Consider the following 15,371-nt stretch of genomic DNA (forward strand, 5'->3'; position numbering starts at 1 on the left):
CTAAGCCGGGGAAAAAATATATAGAGAATTGAATAATAAACTCAGTTGAGGAACCATTATGGCCAAGGAAAAATGGTAGACCAGTAATGATACTCAGCAATTATGTGGAAAAAATTTTAGAGAAAGGGAAAGATGAATGGCTCCATAAGAAGGTGAAGAAATTGCTTGGGTGCAGCAAAGAAAAAATCCATATTGACCATAAAATTAGACTGAATATTTATTGATAAAACCAGCAGATATTTTGGGATATTGCTGGAGAGCTGAATGGTATGGTCAGAAGATTAGTGGAGGTAATTAAAATGAAGATGAAATGGAGGAGGTTGAGGAAACAAGAAAGTGAAATAGAAAAAAACACTACTGGGAATGACAGAGAGCGATTTTAAAGTTTGCTTATGAAATTTATAATAATAATAATAATAATCTTTATTTGCCCAGAAGACACTGACACAGTGTAATAGATACATCAGATAAGTGTATAGGACACGTCATATGTACATATAGATGTTAAACAATGATGAAATTCAGAAAAGCATGACACAATAATAATTTTTTGCATAAAATATATTCCATATTCAGTATGGTTATTTTTTCTCCATGAATTCCATTACAGAATAAAACTGTTCTTTCCTTAAAAATGATATTAATTTCTTTTTGAACAGGACTGGATCCTTTACCTGTTCAGTGCAAGGAGGCCCATTGATTTAGGCCCCAGGGATGTATTTAAAGTCCTGCAATAAGTTTGATGCAGGTCTCTGCAGGCTCTGGTTTGGTGACAATGAATGTTGTCATTTGTCATATAATTGGATATATTACTTTTAGCGAAAATGCATACGACATAAATGTAAATACATGGAACAGTCAGAATATTTAACCTTTTGAAGAAGGAAAGACAAGGTGCATTGTAGGGAGCATTGCATATTAATCGAATTAAACATTTTTGAGCTTTAAAAATTGAATCAGAATGAGGGGAAGAACCCCAGAACAGAATACTATAGATAATTAAAGAATAAAATTCTCCGTAATAAATTGAAAGTAAGATATCAAGGCTTACAGATTTCCTAATACTTCTAATAAGAAAGCAAATGGAATTTAACCTGCTACGAAGATTGCATATGTGTTCATCCCATGGTACATTTTTATTTATAACAACTCCCAAAAACTTGGATCTAGAAATTTGGGGTACACACGTTCCCCCTAGGTCAATGGCCAATGAAGCAGGGGCTTTATTTTTATTAGAGAAGTATATGAGTCCAGACTTGTCAGGGTTGAGTTTCAGAGAATTTTGTGAACACCATTCACAAAGAAGTTCAGAAACTCTAGCTACTGTCAAGGTCAAGTTGTTTAACGATGGTGCTGATACAATTACGTTAGTGTCATCAGCATATAAAATTGGCTCGGCTCCTGGAACTGACTGCAGAACTTTTGGTAAGTCATTAATGTAAAGTAAAAATAGGATAGGGCCCAAGACTGAGCCTTGGGGTACACCTAATGTAACTTCTTTACTAGGAGAAGTAAAATTAGTACCGTTCTTTAACAAAATAACCTGTTGGTGCCTTGCGCTGAGGTAAGATTTGATCCAGTTATAAGGGATACCTCTGATGCCATAGTGTTCTAATTTGGACAAGAGTAACTGATGATTAACTAGGTCAAAAGCCTTTGAAAAATCGAAGAATAGTCCCAAGGTTTCAATTCTATTATCAAGATTTGAAAGTATTAGGTTTACGAGGTGATAGGTGGCTGTAGATGTAGATCTGCATTTCCTAAAACCATTCTGTGAGCCAGACAAGAGATTAAAAGATTCAAGAAATGATGTAAGTCGATTATGGAAGACCTTTTCAAATAGTTTCCCTATCTGGTTTAATAAAGATATTGGACGGTAAGAATTCATATCCTGCTCACTACCTTTCCCTTTATAAAGTGGTACAACTTTGGCAATTTTAATGGCATCAGGAAAAACACCAAGTTGTAGGGATTTATTAATTAGGAAGAGTATCTGTTCCTTGATAGAATTAATTGATTTTTTTATCACAATCCCTGGGATACCATCTGTACCAGGACTACTTTTGTTAGGGAATTTTTTAATGATGTTCATCAGTTCCAGTTCAGTACAAGGAAGCAGGTACAATGAATTAGACAGGCTTGGGATTAGAGGATAATTAACAGGAATTGGAGTATTTGTAGTAGTCTGGTGGGACAAGTAGAAGTCATTTAAGTTGGATGCCATTTGAGAGTAATCAGAAATAACATTACCGGTGGAGTCCTGTAATTTGAAATCAAGATGATTATTGATAGAACACTTAGCTTCCTTTATAATCTTCCAAATTTCTTTAGATTTGTTATTGGCATTGAGAATTCTACAGTTGTTAAATGTTTTTTTAGCCAGTTGTAACTTTTGACGGTACGTTTTTTTCAGTGTTCTATACTCCAAGCAGTCTATCGAGTTATATTTATTTTTATAAGAGATAGCTAACTCCTTCATTTTTTTCGAGAGGCATCGTATTTCATCGGTGACCCAATGGTTTCTAGTATTTAAGGACAAGTTTCTAGTTTTGTGGGAGACCAATTTGAAAACAAATGTCAAAGTAATATTGATATGAAGAATAAAAATACTCAAATGAGTCATTGTAGGATCTGAGTTGGTATAAATCAGACCAATCATGAGACTTCAACATATAATTGAAGATAATAAAGTTTTGCTCTGTAAACTGCCTTTTATAAATTTTTTTGCAGTGACTAGGAGAAGAAATTAAAATCTTGCATAGAAGAGGATAGTGATCTGATATGTGGGATTTGATTACTTCAGTATTTACTTTTCCCAAATCAATGTTTGTTAAGATATTATCTATAATAGTAGAGGAAAGGCCGTTTACCCTATTGGGTTCGGTATTAGTAACACAAATGTTGAAAGAGGTGAGGATATCTAAGAATTCCTGTTTGGCTTTGGAATTACTTGCGAAATCACAATTAAAGTCCCCAGTTATAATTAAATTAGGTTTTGGTATAGCATCATGAATTAGCTCTAATAGTTTAGCAAGTTTGTTAAGAAAAACACTAAAATCACTCGAGGGAGAACGATAGATAGATAATAAATGATATGCGACATTATTTACACTGAGACCCACGACACAGGACTCGAAGGACAACTCTTCATTGAGAAAATCCTGTGAGAAACAGGTCGGGAAAAGGCGCACACACTGTGAAACTAGAACCAATACACCTCCATTTCTATGCTTTGAACGGCAAAATACATCGACGATGGAATATCCAGGTAGATTTAAAAATTTCAAATCACTTAATTTCAACCAGTGTTCATTAATACAAAGGACATGAGGTTTATATTCACTCATCAGGACCTCAAGATCCAGCAACTTGTTACTAAGACATTGAATGTTAATGTGCAGGACCTTGAGGTACTTCGCTACCCTGTCGATGTTGTCGGGCGTGTCTTCCAAAAAGAATAATTTCCGACGTGCACATATTTGGGCCAAAATGAAGGCTTTATGAGGGTTTCCCGTAGCTCACTATTCACTGAAATGCGGAAGGAGGCATGGTTGCCGCGGGTCACTAATGAAAACAAAATAAATATTTGCTGGAGGCTAACTTGATGGAGGATGCCACTTTCAATCAAACTACTCGACATGTGGTAAGAAAATGTCACAAACCTTAGAATACCCCAAAAAATATTCAAGCAAAAATATTTTCAAATAATTGATATTTGCTCAACCTGAAAAATATTATGATGATTATTGTACTCCCTTGCAGGAAAAAACGAGTTGAAGCTGTTGCCAAAATTTTTAAACATTAACAAATACAACATTACAAAAGGTTACAAACTCTTATCTATTCTATTAAAAACTAAATAAAAAATCATAATTTTATACACATAAATATTCCAAGTTTGATGCATTCATGAAATATTTAAAAATAAGAATGCATAAACTGAATGCCTATCTAGTGTTCTGATATATCATTGTGTGTGAATTTAAAGTTAGACCACACAGGTACCTGTTTTCTGAGGTAACTTCTAATATTTTTCCATTTACAACGATACTTGTTATATAAATTAGTAGAAATTGACTTAAGTTGACAGCAAATACACAAAACTTGTCTATACAGCTGTTTATTGGTGATCGTCCCTTTGTATTTACCTTAAATGATGCAGATGATCCATCGCTATTTGACTGAATTGTTAGTGTTCCAAGGAGACCAAACTGGGAGGCATAATATGCAGGGTCATTTGTGCCAGCTCTGACATCAGCTGTGTAACTGTAGGTAGCTTCCAGTCCTTTCCCAAAAATATTTCCTAAATGCACGGAGATAAATTTATTTTAATTTGCATATAAAACAACATGGTGAATAGTAAGGGAATTTTTGTGTAGAATTTGCATGTATGGGTATGAGTACCAATTAACCATATATATCTACATACTGTATTTTCCCATCGATAATGCTCACCTTATGTATAACACGCACCCAGAACTTGGTAGTTATCATGAATTTGTATAGATACCGCATGCCCAGGGCTTCATAGTTATCTTGAATGAGTATAGATGCCACGCATCTGTGTGTTTGTATGTATAATATAGGGTGGTCTGAAAAATTTCCGACCTAACAAAGATACACAACATTTTTTCTGAAATTTTCTCAGAAGGAAACTTTTCAGACCACCCATGTATATTGTGTGTAGAAATGTAGTGTCTTAAAATGGTAGACTACTAAATATCATACCATTGGCACTGGCCCATGAAAGTTGCCATTTGTAAATGGATTAAACGTTGAAACTTCACATAAAAGCAATAGGAAATATGCTTAACCAATATACACTATGCTCATTTCCCATCATATTCAATTCAATCATCTTAATTTGGCCATTCCTAAAATTAACTTAGTAAATGAGATAAATATACATAGTAAATGTCACTCCAATTTTTAAGTGAGGAAATAAACATGACCTCAGTATATGTTTGGAATGCTATCACAACTTAGTAAAATTTCACAGCGATTATTTTTAGCATGACACATTTTACATGAACATGATCATCAAATGAAATTCAAACATTGAAGCATGTTATGCTAAAAAAATAAGTGCTGATATTTTACTAAATTGAAATATCTTTCCTCACATAAGATGAAATTCCATCAAGTAAAGGCTTCCATTGTCAACCTTGTTGAGACTTTAGCAATGACTTACCAACTTACTAACATCCCTGTAAAATCATTGTATATCATGTTATCACAAAATGCCATTCCTTGGAAGTATGAATGTGACATGCAGGTGCCTGCTCAAGTCTAGGAAAAAACTTTTGAGTAGTAGTTTGGGCTATCATAATGATATTCTGAAATCAGGAATATGGAACAGACAAGTGGGTTTGGTCATTTTGAGTCATAAGAATGATTTTGATTAAGTCCCTAATGTAAAATCAATAGATAAGCTACAAGGGCATGGGATAAATGAAAAGATAATAAACTGGTTTCAGAACTTTCTTTCAAATAAGGGTTGGTAATAGGTGGTTAAATTTTCAGCAACATAAAGTAATTTCTTTTGTCTCTCCAAAAGATGTATATGGTCCATCCTGTCTCATATATGCATAAATGATGTCATCTAAAACAAAGCAGTATTTGACATTTCACTGAGGATGTTGTCATTGATAAAGCATTGAGCCATACAGATCATCAAAAAAGTTTTTAAACAGTATTTTATGAATTTTACACTGAATGAGGTGTGTCATAAAATAATATAATTGCTTTAGAACATATTCAAGCTGAGCCACTCAAAGAAAGTGAAATGAGGTTTGCAGATCACAGAAAATACTTCAAGGCCACTATCACATCAGGCCTAATTTGAAGAAGCACATTTGCTACCACTCAGGAGATGATCGTAGCTCATACAGAGCCTCAGAGGTGACAACATGAATAATCAGACTCCCAATGCCAGATTAAACTTACATCAAAGGTTTTGAGGGTGTGATTTTTAATCATGACATCAATGAAATGATTTAAGTTTCACATATCATCAACAGATCAGATATTAATGATGATTTGAAAGAGATATATTGTTAAACAGAATTGACATTATTGTCATAAATGTTATTGTCAATAGAATCAAGGAATTATTTCACCCCTGCACTATTTCTAATTATAACACAAAGGGTGATTCACTAATAAATTCACCCTAATCTCTCTTTTAAAGACTTCATACCGCATATTTTATGCAATTTTTTTAATGAACTCATTTTAGCACATGCTTACCAATGCAATTGATATAACTTGGTCAAGGACTAGCTTTGAAATTACAAAAGTATCAGAAAATAATGGTTTTTAAATGTTTATGCACTAGAGAACAGAATCAAACCAAGCAGATTAGAGTAATGATACAATGAAATATATGTGTGTAACTTAATGAGTATTTCTTTCATCTGTAGTATAGTATCAATACTATAAGATAAGTGAGAGCTATGAAGTGTGACTAAAAGTATGAATATGTCAGTTGAAATGCATTTTGAGCATTGAGTACTGTGGCTGAGTGTATGTTGAGAAATGGCTTGCTTATTTAGGCTAATGAACAACTACTATCATTGATATACAAGCAAGCCACAGAAAAATATGAATTCAGTGAAAAGGCCAGCAATTTAACACATGGCTATTTAATTATATTTAATGGCTCTACTTTACACTCACTCATATCATATTAAATATAATTTTTTATGCTTTTAGTAATATGCAAGTATTTACACATTGTTTTTCTAGATCAAATGGTATTTTTTCAGGTTTGAGTATTTTTCTAACTGTTTGAAAGATTCACAGGTCTTAGGCTCAGTGCAGATAGTAAATAAAAGATAAAAATGCATGAATGCATAATAAAGAGATTTAGAATGTCAGTTTTTTATTTGGTTTTTCCATTCTTTTTAAAATAAATCTTCACAACTATAGTGTGAATTACAGTTGAAATAATTCAGAATCTATCCACTGAATGAAGTTAAGTGTTTAAGAAAAAAATCTACTGTTTCTAGAATATTGATTCCTGATTAAATACATGGTATTACAGTACCGTGAAATCGCAAGATTTGGGTGAGCTAAAGTGTTGTCAAATACCAATGGTGGGAGTGGAACAACATTATTTTTGATTGACTCTCACTTGTTAATCTACTGTTTATGAATAAAAGTTTTTTCCTAAAATAGTATTGATTCAACTCAATCCATTGTATATTTACCTTTTGCAGTGGAAGAGCAGCATGTTATTAAGGCTGCTATGTCTGAAATAAAATAAAATAATAAAAATAAAATGCCCACCATAACCTGCACTTACAATCTCTGTCAATTAGTAAGGGCTTTTCAATATTTCACCAAGTAAAAGGAAAAAAAAACGTTGAAAAAGGGAAACCAATGTAGAAGTTCTGGAAATGGCTGGGGAAGAGAGAATGTAGTTAAGAGGAATTTGAAAGTGGGGAATGTGGATGCTGGAGATATTGAGATAAAGGGGAGATTTTGTTTAAGCAAATTGAAGGTGATCATCATTATCAGCAGGTAGGGAAGGCGAGGGCTGCCTGTAGATTTTGGCTGCAATTTTCTTTTCTTACCACCCCATTTTATTACATTTGTAGTAGACTTTTTGTTTTGTAGATAATAAAAATTATGGTTTTTATCTTATCTTAGAGAGGCATGCTAGCTTAGTGGGTAGAACTTATTAATCGGGGAACCCAGGTCCAAGAACTCTGGATACCCTCAGCTTTTCACAAGTTGTGTGATATTTCAGAAGCCATATCTTTTTTGGAAGTCATGGCTGTCATAGGGAAAGTAACTAATTCCTTTACCCTGATGTGTGAATTTCATATGCCTTTGGCCCTAGTATGAGATGAGCTCTCATCTTTTAAATAACCTTTGGGTTGATTTCTGTTATATTTTGTAAAGATATTCTTTTGAAAAGTGGCTAGGCTAATGCAAGAGTCATGAAAAGTCAAATGATTTCTTTGAAAATGTATCAAAAGAACCATAAAGCATGGAAAAAGAAAAGTCTTAGACGAAGCTATTAAAATTTTTATTTAGCCTATGGTTAACATTGAAAGAAGCACAGACGTTCAATTTTGTGCAAAAGAAAACAGTTGTTCTGTTTGGGTACATGATATTTCATTTTAATCTAGAACGCAAAATAATTTTAATGTACCATAAGGAATTTGGCTCCTTTATAATTTGAAAGGAAAGCAAAGGTTTTTAGTTGCCCTAAGATTTGTTTTGACATTTCACACAGTCATTTTTTTTTGCCTATAATTACGGTAAAAATTGGATTTGAAATATTTTACACCAAATTTTGGTGAAATCTTGCATTTCAAGTTATCTTAGTAATAACTAAAATATGTGAAACGATACTTAATGCATATGAATCAATGTTTTAAAATATATATGTATATATATATTATATATATATATATATATATATATATATATATATATATATATGTGTATATATATTATATATATATATAAAATATATATATGTATATATATATTATATATATATATAAAATATATATATGTATATATATATTATATATATAAAAAATATATATGTGTGTGTGTATATATATATATATATATATATATATATATATATATATAGATCATTGATACATTGATACATATATAGATCATTGATATTATAGGGACCGCGAACTTAACAATTATTGCGACCGTGGTTATTATTCTCCAGGAATATATTAATCATTGAAGTGGCAATAATTGTTTATTGCGCGGTCGCTGTTTTATTCCGAAAGAGCAACCGCGGCTTGGCTAACTCGGTTTTTTTATGTATTTAGAGTTCGTGCCAATGTCCACTTAAAAGAGCACTTACAGTATATCCTGAAAAACCTTTCCATGTCCGAGACAGATGGTCGCAGCTTGGGGAGTGACAATACTTTTGCTTCTTGAAAGATCTATGTGATCTGCTTCTATCGCTTGCGTTTGTTACTTCCCCCTTCTACTAAAAGTCTTCTTCGTCTCATTGGTATTGGATGCTCGTCTAACATATGATTCACCTTTGGACCCTTTTTATCATTTCCTTCTCTGTTCAGAAAACCCGGAGAAAAAAACGTGATTAATGTAGTCGTATTGATAGTTTCTTGCATGTCATTTCGTTCGGGTATTTATTTACGGCTAGATATCGAGGAACACCATTTGTTTATCGAAATGAAGGAAATGCATAAGAGGTCTGTATTCTTAACATTTGTCTTGCCCAACTGCGCGGCGTCGGGCTGGTAATTGAAATTATCACAGGCACTTTAAAAATTGACTGTGCGTAAGAAATCGTAAAGACCAAAATAAATTTATTCGTGAAAACTTAATTTCATATTTTTCTTTCAGGAAAGCGACAAGTATGGACATGCACAATGAAATTGACATGAAATGAAAATATTCGGATCGGATAAAGCTTTGGGAAATCGATGATTTTCATGGAAAATTGGCAGAGCGCAGCTTAAGGACCGAAGAAATCGGACAATGGATTTGTCGGATGATGCGTACGGATAAGAAGATAAAAATTAAAAATACTCTGTAGAAACCCATACACATGGAGCAGGCCCTTTGTGCATCACCCAAGACAGTGAAGCAATGGGAAAATTCGAGGTCAGTTTAAAGTTATAGCATTATTTTTTAAATATACTTATTATATTCATGATTTGATTGGAATACCACGTGTTAAAGCAGTCGTGTCAGGAACGGTGCGGGGGATGAAATATTTCATGCCCAGATTTTAGGTCTTAATGATGAATGGTCCACAATTTTGAGTTGATAAAAATCATGAACGAGAAGGTTTTCGCACCTGAAATAGATTTGATCCCAGCCATTCATAACTTATTTACTGAAAAAGATGAAAGAAAGGTCTAATGCGCGGTTTAAGCCTCGTCATCAACTCAGCATTTACTATTAATATGAAGTAATTATTAGATGCTAGGGGATCAGCGCTAAGTATATCACAAACACATGAGCGTAAAAGTTGTGTCGATTTTGGGTCAGCATACATTTTCCTGAACTTTTCCCGTATTATTTCAAGCGTTGTCCTCCATTTACCTTTCCTAATTGAACTGTCTTCTGTGCTCCAATGTTAAATTTATGGTGGCTATGCCGATTTTTAAAGGTTTTTGGTTTCGCAAAACTTGGCGAAAGTTTCCAAAAGCTTTTGATAGGTATACGCGAAAAAATAGTATAAATGAAGTTATTATGTTTGAAGTTAATCATGGGAATGTACCTAGCAGATAGTATTTGTGGTCAACATAAATAGGTACCTAATGTGTACGTAATTTGGAATGATCTTTAAAGATTGGTGGAAGAAGGAACGTCACAAAGAAATGATAATGAAATGGAAGCAATAGAAACGGTAAACTGGAACATAATTAAAAGACATGTTAAGAGTTATGTTTAGTTTAGCCTTAGAGGCTACTAAGCTAGGGCTAAAAATAATAAACAAGAAATGAGACGCGCCAACGACGGATTTGATTTGAGCGATAGAAGAATAACTTTAAATCTGTGCAAGGCAGAAAACCGAAATTGATATAGTTGTCGAGGGGGTCTGGACCCCAACCCAAAAAATATGCGTATATTAAAAGTAAGCACGTAAATATCTTAGCAATGTGTAAAACCTTGATTGTCCTCTCCCCTCCTCCATTGCTCCATGCTTTTGGCTGCTCAACTACATCTTATTGTTGTCGACAATATCAGTTTATTCTATTCACGACGTAGGAAGAAAGCGGTGTCAGTAGCAAACAGTTGTAATTGAAACCGGGATATGAAGCAGAAGTTTATCGCCGAAACCGGTCGCGTGTATTTTAGTCGCACTTATATGAATTTTATCGAGAAGAGTTCTCAATTTTCACAACTTCTCCGTATTGGTATTTTGAACAGTTTAGAATGTCAAGAGCCCGGCATCATTGGGACCAAGCACGAGCAGGATTTTTGAATATCCCGATATTTTTAAAGCGTTGCATATTGCATACATGCCCAGGGGGACGAAGCCCGTAAATATGCACGGTAAGGTAAACACACGGTGCAGAAATATATGTCCGAACATTATGCATAAAGAGTACAAGTGTGTCACGTAAATTTAATATTTCTTACGGTGCCAAGTTAAGGATTATTTCCAGATCAAGCATGGCTTGTATATGGTCTACAGTTCACGTAACATTCCATCTAAAGAATCATATGCAACCAGATAATCGTAAAAGTAAGGAAATTTAAACCCCTCCCCTACCAGAAAAGGACAATGTGCTTGCATGTTAAGAAGCTATGTTTTAACTTGAGCAGAAAAGGGTTTTAATATAACAGAAAAGTTATGTATCATAAGATTGAGCAAGGCATACGTTTTTATGTTAACGTAACCAAAACATAAACAGAGTAGGAAACCACGCAACCAGAACCCACCAGCTGAATTATCTCTCAACGGTAGCCACTATGAGTCACCAGCGAGAAGACAACATTTTGACCGACACTCCTGAGAGCGTTTTCTCACTCTGCTTGAAAATGGATTCCAGGGACTCGAGGCTCGGGATTGTGTATCCCGGGATTTCTTGGGGTATTTATTTCCTGGGACAAAGAAAATGGCGTGGGATACCGGGATTTTCCCGGAACCAGTTTCAGACTCTGCATTAAACCATTCTTCCAGTCCTTCAATCCTTCCTGCTTCCCTTCATTCCGTCGAGCATTCCTCTTCTTTTTATGTCTCTGCCTAACTTGATCCAAATTTTTCTGGGTAGATTAATTTGTGATCTGTGATGACTTTGTGCTTTGCTCTCCAGTTACCAAGATTTGAAGTGGTGCCTGGAATGATGTTATACTGGATACCTTGGTGAGAAACCAAGTAGTATCAGTGAATGAATACTCGCAATATATCGCGTCAATAACGAGGAAACTCATGCGTGTTATCATAGTCCGTGATTGGGAAAAATCCGATTGTTATATTAGGATCGGAATTTATGCAAGCATCAATGGAGTGAGCCATTCATTCGAAAGTTAAATCTGCGCTCAAGTGTGTAACCTTGGAACGAAAATGCGAGAGAAATCATTTTCTCCCTCGACTAAGCCGACAGCCCGCTGATAAATTATTGACTTTCAAGTTCTGCTGGGCGTTGACGACTGTGTGGGCAAATATAACACCTTCATCATGCATGGAGGAAGGCGTTTTTATGATGGTCGACTAGGAAAATCAAACAGCAATACTTTGATTTGTGGTTGCATAGATGTAATTTTTTTCTATGGGGCGCGTGGTTTTTCCAAGTATGGATAGAAGCTTAGTGCACATACTTTCTGAATTAATGGAGAGTGGTATACGGCCGTGGCATACATATCTTTTGAAGCCATCCCATTTCATCAATATGGTTCATTCGTCTCTTAAAAAAACTACCTGCTATTTAAAGGAATGGAGAAGATTAATAAAGACGAAAGGGTTTATCCCGCCAGTTTATTTTAGTCCTTGTGATAGACGACGAATTGTGGACTGGGGCGTTCTTAGGAAACGTAAGGCGAGGGTAAGGGAGCATCCTTATTTTTGAAGTTTATATGCCGACAACAGACTACGATAGTGGCGAAGTGGAGGAGGTGTATGTATTTTGTTATTGCCGAAGTAATTAAAATTCAATAGTGGAAGAAAATCTAATTATACATGACTGGAGCCCACTTTTTTGCGGTCGGGAAGAAAAAGCATTAGGAAGACAGACGTTAGAGGATACCAAATTGAGTCTATATTCGTGAAGTAGAGTTATTGGAGTCAAATAAAGGACCGCAAAATCAGACATCGACAGCGACCAATCTAGGGTTAATAGAGTGTCATCTGAAATTCAACCAGCTTGAGAAGAAAATGAAGACTCAATGGGAGTTGGACTGATTGGTTTGGTTGGATTTCCAACGGAAATTGGAAAAGGAAAAATATAGCAGCACAGGATCTAAAAGAAGATGGAAAAAAATGAAGAGAGGATTTTTAACGACCGTGAAGAAAACAAAAGGCCGAAGGAAAATTGAGAAAAGGAAAACTATATGTCATAGAAGGAAACTGGAACATAAATGCTACTGAAGGCTGAAAAATATTTAATATCAGCTGAAAAGCGAAGAGAGCCAGATAAACCAGAATAGGTATGCCAAAGAAGGCTTTCTATCAGAAGCGATTGCTAACGGCAAATATGAATAGTAGACATAAGGAAAAAATTCTTTTAAAATAACATATAAAGTCTACTTTTATACGGATATGAGACTTGGTGATGGTAGGAGTACCAAAGACAAGAAGATCGAAGGCGATGGAAATATGGTACTAAAGAGGAAAAATGAAATGAGATGGTAATGCGATGTAACAAACGAAGAAGTACTTCGAAGAGTGGACGAAGAGAGAAGCTTATAGAGTACACTTAACCAGAAGAAGAGGGGAATCGATTGGCTGTATCCTGATGCACGATAATTTACTGAAGATCACAATTGAAGGAAATTTAGAGGTTAAGAGCTACTGAGGAAAGCCAAGGGGGGACTACGAAAAGTAAGCGATAGACAATGTCAGTGCAAGGAGCTATGAGGGAATGAAGAGATTTCCAGGGAACAGAATATGTCAGAGGGCTGCTACAAACTAATCCGAGGATTACTTTGGAGCAGCTCTTCATGTATTAAAAAGTTTTATACGGTAAAATCCTCTTTTAAATTTGCTATTGTAATAAGGTTTCTTGGGGAATACCGAAATGTTAGGAGGGGTTCAATTATATGTTTGCGGAAGACCCTCAACAACCAAGCCACCCACGCTTGCTGCTCCTTGGGAGGCCATTCGAAGGTCAAATAAATTTACATGTTCGGAAAACTACGTCGAAAATAAAGAATAGCTATTTACTGCGTGTCATCCCCGCATAATTAATTAACACTTAATATTTTTTGCAATGGCAGCACCATACCCTCGCCTGAAGATTGAATTACAACACCTGGAACGAAGCTCCCATGTTTTTATCGTGGATTTGGCGTCACAAAATGTGTTTTCCTTTTCGCACAGTAGCTCGCCTCTAGTAATGCATTCCTCGTTCACTGAGGGTGGTGCTGTATCTGTTTGGTAAGAGGTTGGCTCAATTTTTTGTACTAATGGGAAGTCCTTTATATTAGTACGTATGCTAGAAGGCCATCAACCTGCCACTAGAAAGGAATGTGCGACCAAAAATGTCTGTTTTGTCTTCCATGCGTCATAGTTGAAATATTATTACTATCAGTATTTTCACGCTTCTTATTCCGGACGTTTCTGTCAGTGTGGGCTTGTCTGCTTATTATCAATATTAGTTCTTCTCCTGATATCCTGACTACTACGTTCACTTTAATACCATAGTGTTCCTCCTATTCTATGCCCTCCCATTACGAAGGGTCCCTCGCTGATGCTTAACTTGACCTTATTTTTACACAATTACCTCTGCGTTTGCATTATTTTTTCCTAAAATAAGCTCCAACATTCCTTAAAACCTGAAAATATGCATGGATTAAAATCAGAAGTTAAAGCTTGAAGGATCCTATTGGATAAACATTCAACAAAACTGACTATTTTCTAACTAATGCCGTCACAAACTACTTTGGGTACTAATTTTGAAAGAAAATTGTATGCATAATTTTTTGCAATTCGATGATTTTCGTTAGTTTCAAAAGTCTATGCATGTTATTAGCGTGAAACCGAGTTAAGATATTTTATTATAAAAAATTTGTGCAATTTACTGATTGTTATGTCGCGTGGAAGACCTAGTTAGGTCTATCATAACCAGCCTCTCCTAAAAAAGTACCGTTTATTACTTATGAATTTTATTCATCCTAGATGTCGCATTGAGTTAACAACTACAAGCTTTAAGTTTTACAGTCAACGAGATGTGGATGAAGACAACATTGGCGAAGAAATAATAGAAGGTGAGATAGAAAAGTACTGTATGACATTAAGTCGAAGTTACAACGGATTATTTTTTGTTACATTAATGCAGCCAAGATATTGTATTACAGGATTGGTGACAATGTCTGGTAAGATTTTTGGTGGAATGCGTGGCAAGTGAGGTTGGGTTGGGATATTAGTTATTGTTAAATAGAAGAAAATATTTTTTGGGTTCAGTATAAGCATTTTCTCGATAATGAAGAGTTTTTGGTATAAATACAGCACGGTTTTCGAAAGGGTATATCTTTTATATCTAGACACAACTTGCCCTTTTCGTTAATTTTATTTCGGGTACGGAAGGAAAAAAGGTTCCAGTGAACGCAGTTTTTCTAGAATTAAAAAAAAATCTTCGTTTAAGTATCTCATAGTAAACTACTCCCAAAGCTAGAAGCTTATATGATAATTAAATATATTCTCGACTGGATTCAAGTCTTTTTGAGTGGTCGCGTTCAAATTGTAGTCA

General features: G+C 34.8%; 1 protein-coding gene across 3 annotated transcripts in view; it reads right to left on the bottom strand.

The window, feature by feature from the left end:
- The window catches only part of LOC139691107 (uncharacterized), a 59,676-nt gene extending 50,738 nt beyond the window's left edge, over positions 1 to 8,938 (bottom strand). For 2 of the 3 annotated variants that reach the window (XR_011701568.1, XM_071588870.1), the window contains exons 1-3: positions 8,846 to 8,938; positions 7,212 to 7,253; positions 4,149 to 4,303 (exon numbers count right to left, since the gene is read on the bottom strand). Coding sequence is in view for 1 of the 3 variants with exons in the window: in XM_071588870.1 (XP_071444971.1) it covers positions 4,149 to 4,303; positions 7,212 to 7,253; positions 8,846 to 8,870 (222 nt within the window). In the remaining 2 variants the exon portion in view is untranslated. Of the gene's footprint in view, positions 1 to 4,148; positions 4,304 to 4,455; positions 4,544 to 7,211; positions 7,254 to 8,845 lie in introns of those variants that run through there. The other variant, XR_011701569.1, reaches the window with a different exon arrangement.
- Between the last annotated feature and the right edge of the window lie 6,433 nt (positions 8,939 to 15,371).

This window comes from Hetaerina americana, unplaced genomic scaffold (genome assembly GCF_022747635.1).
Source record: "Hetaerina americana unplaced genomic scaffold, ioHetAmer1.1.p SCAF_1, whole genome shotgun sequence".
Lineage (NCBI taxonomy): Eukaryota > Metazoa > Arthropoda > Insecta > Odonata > Calopterygidae > Hetaerina > Hetaerina americana.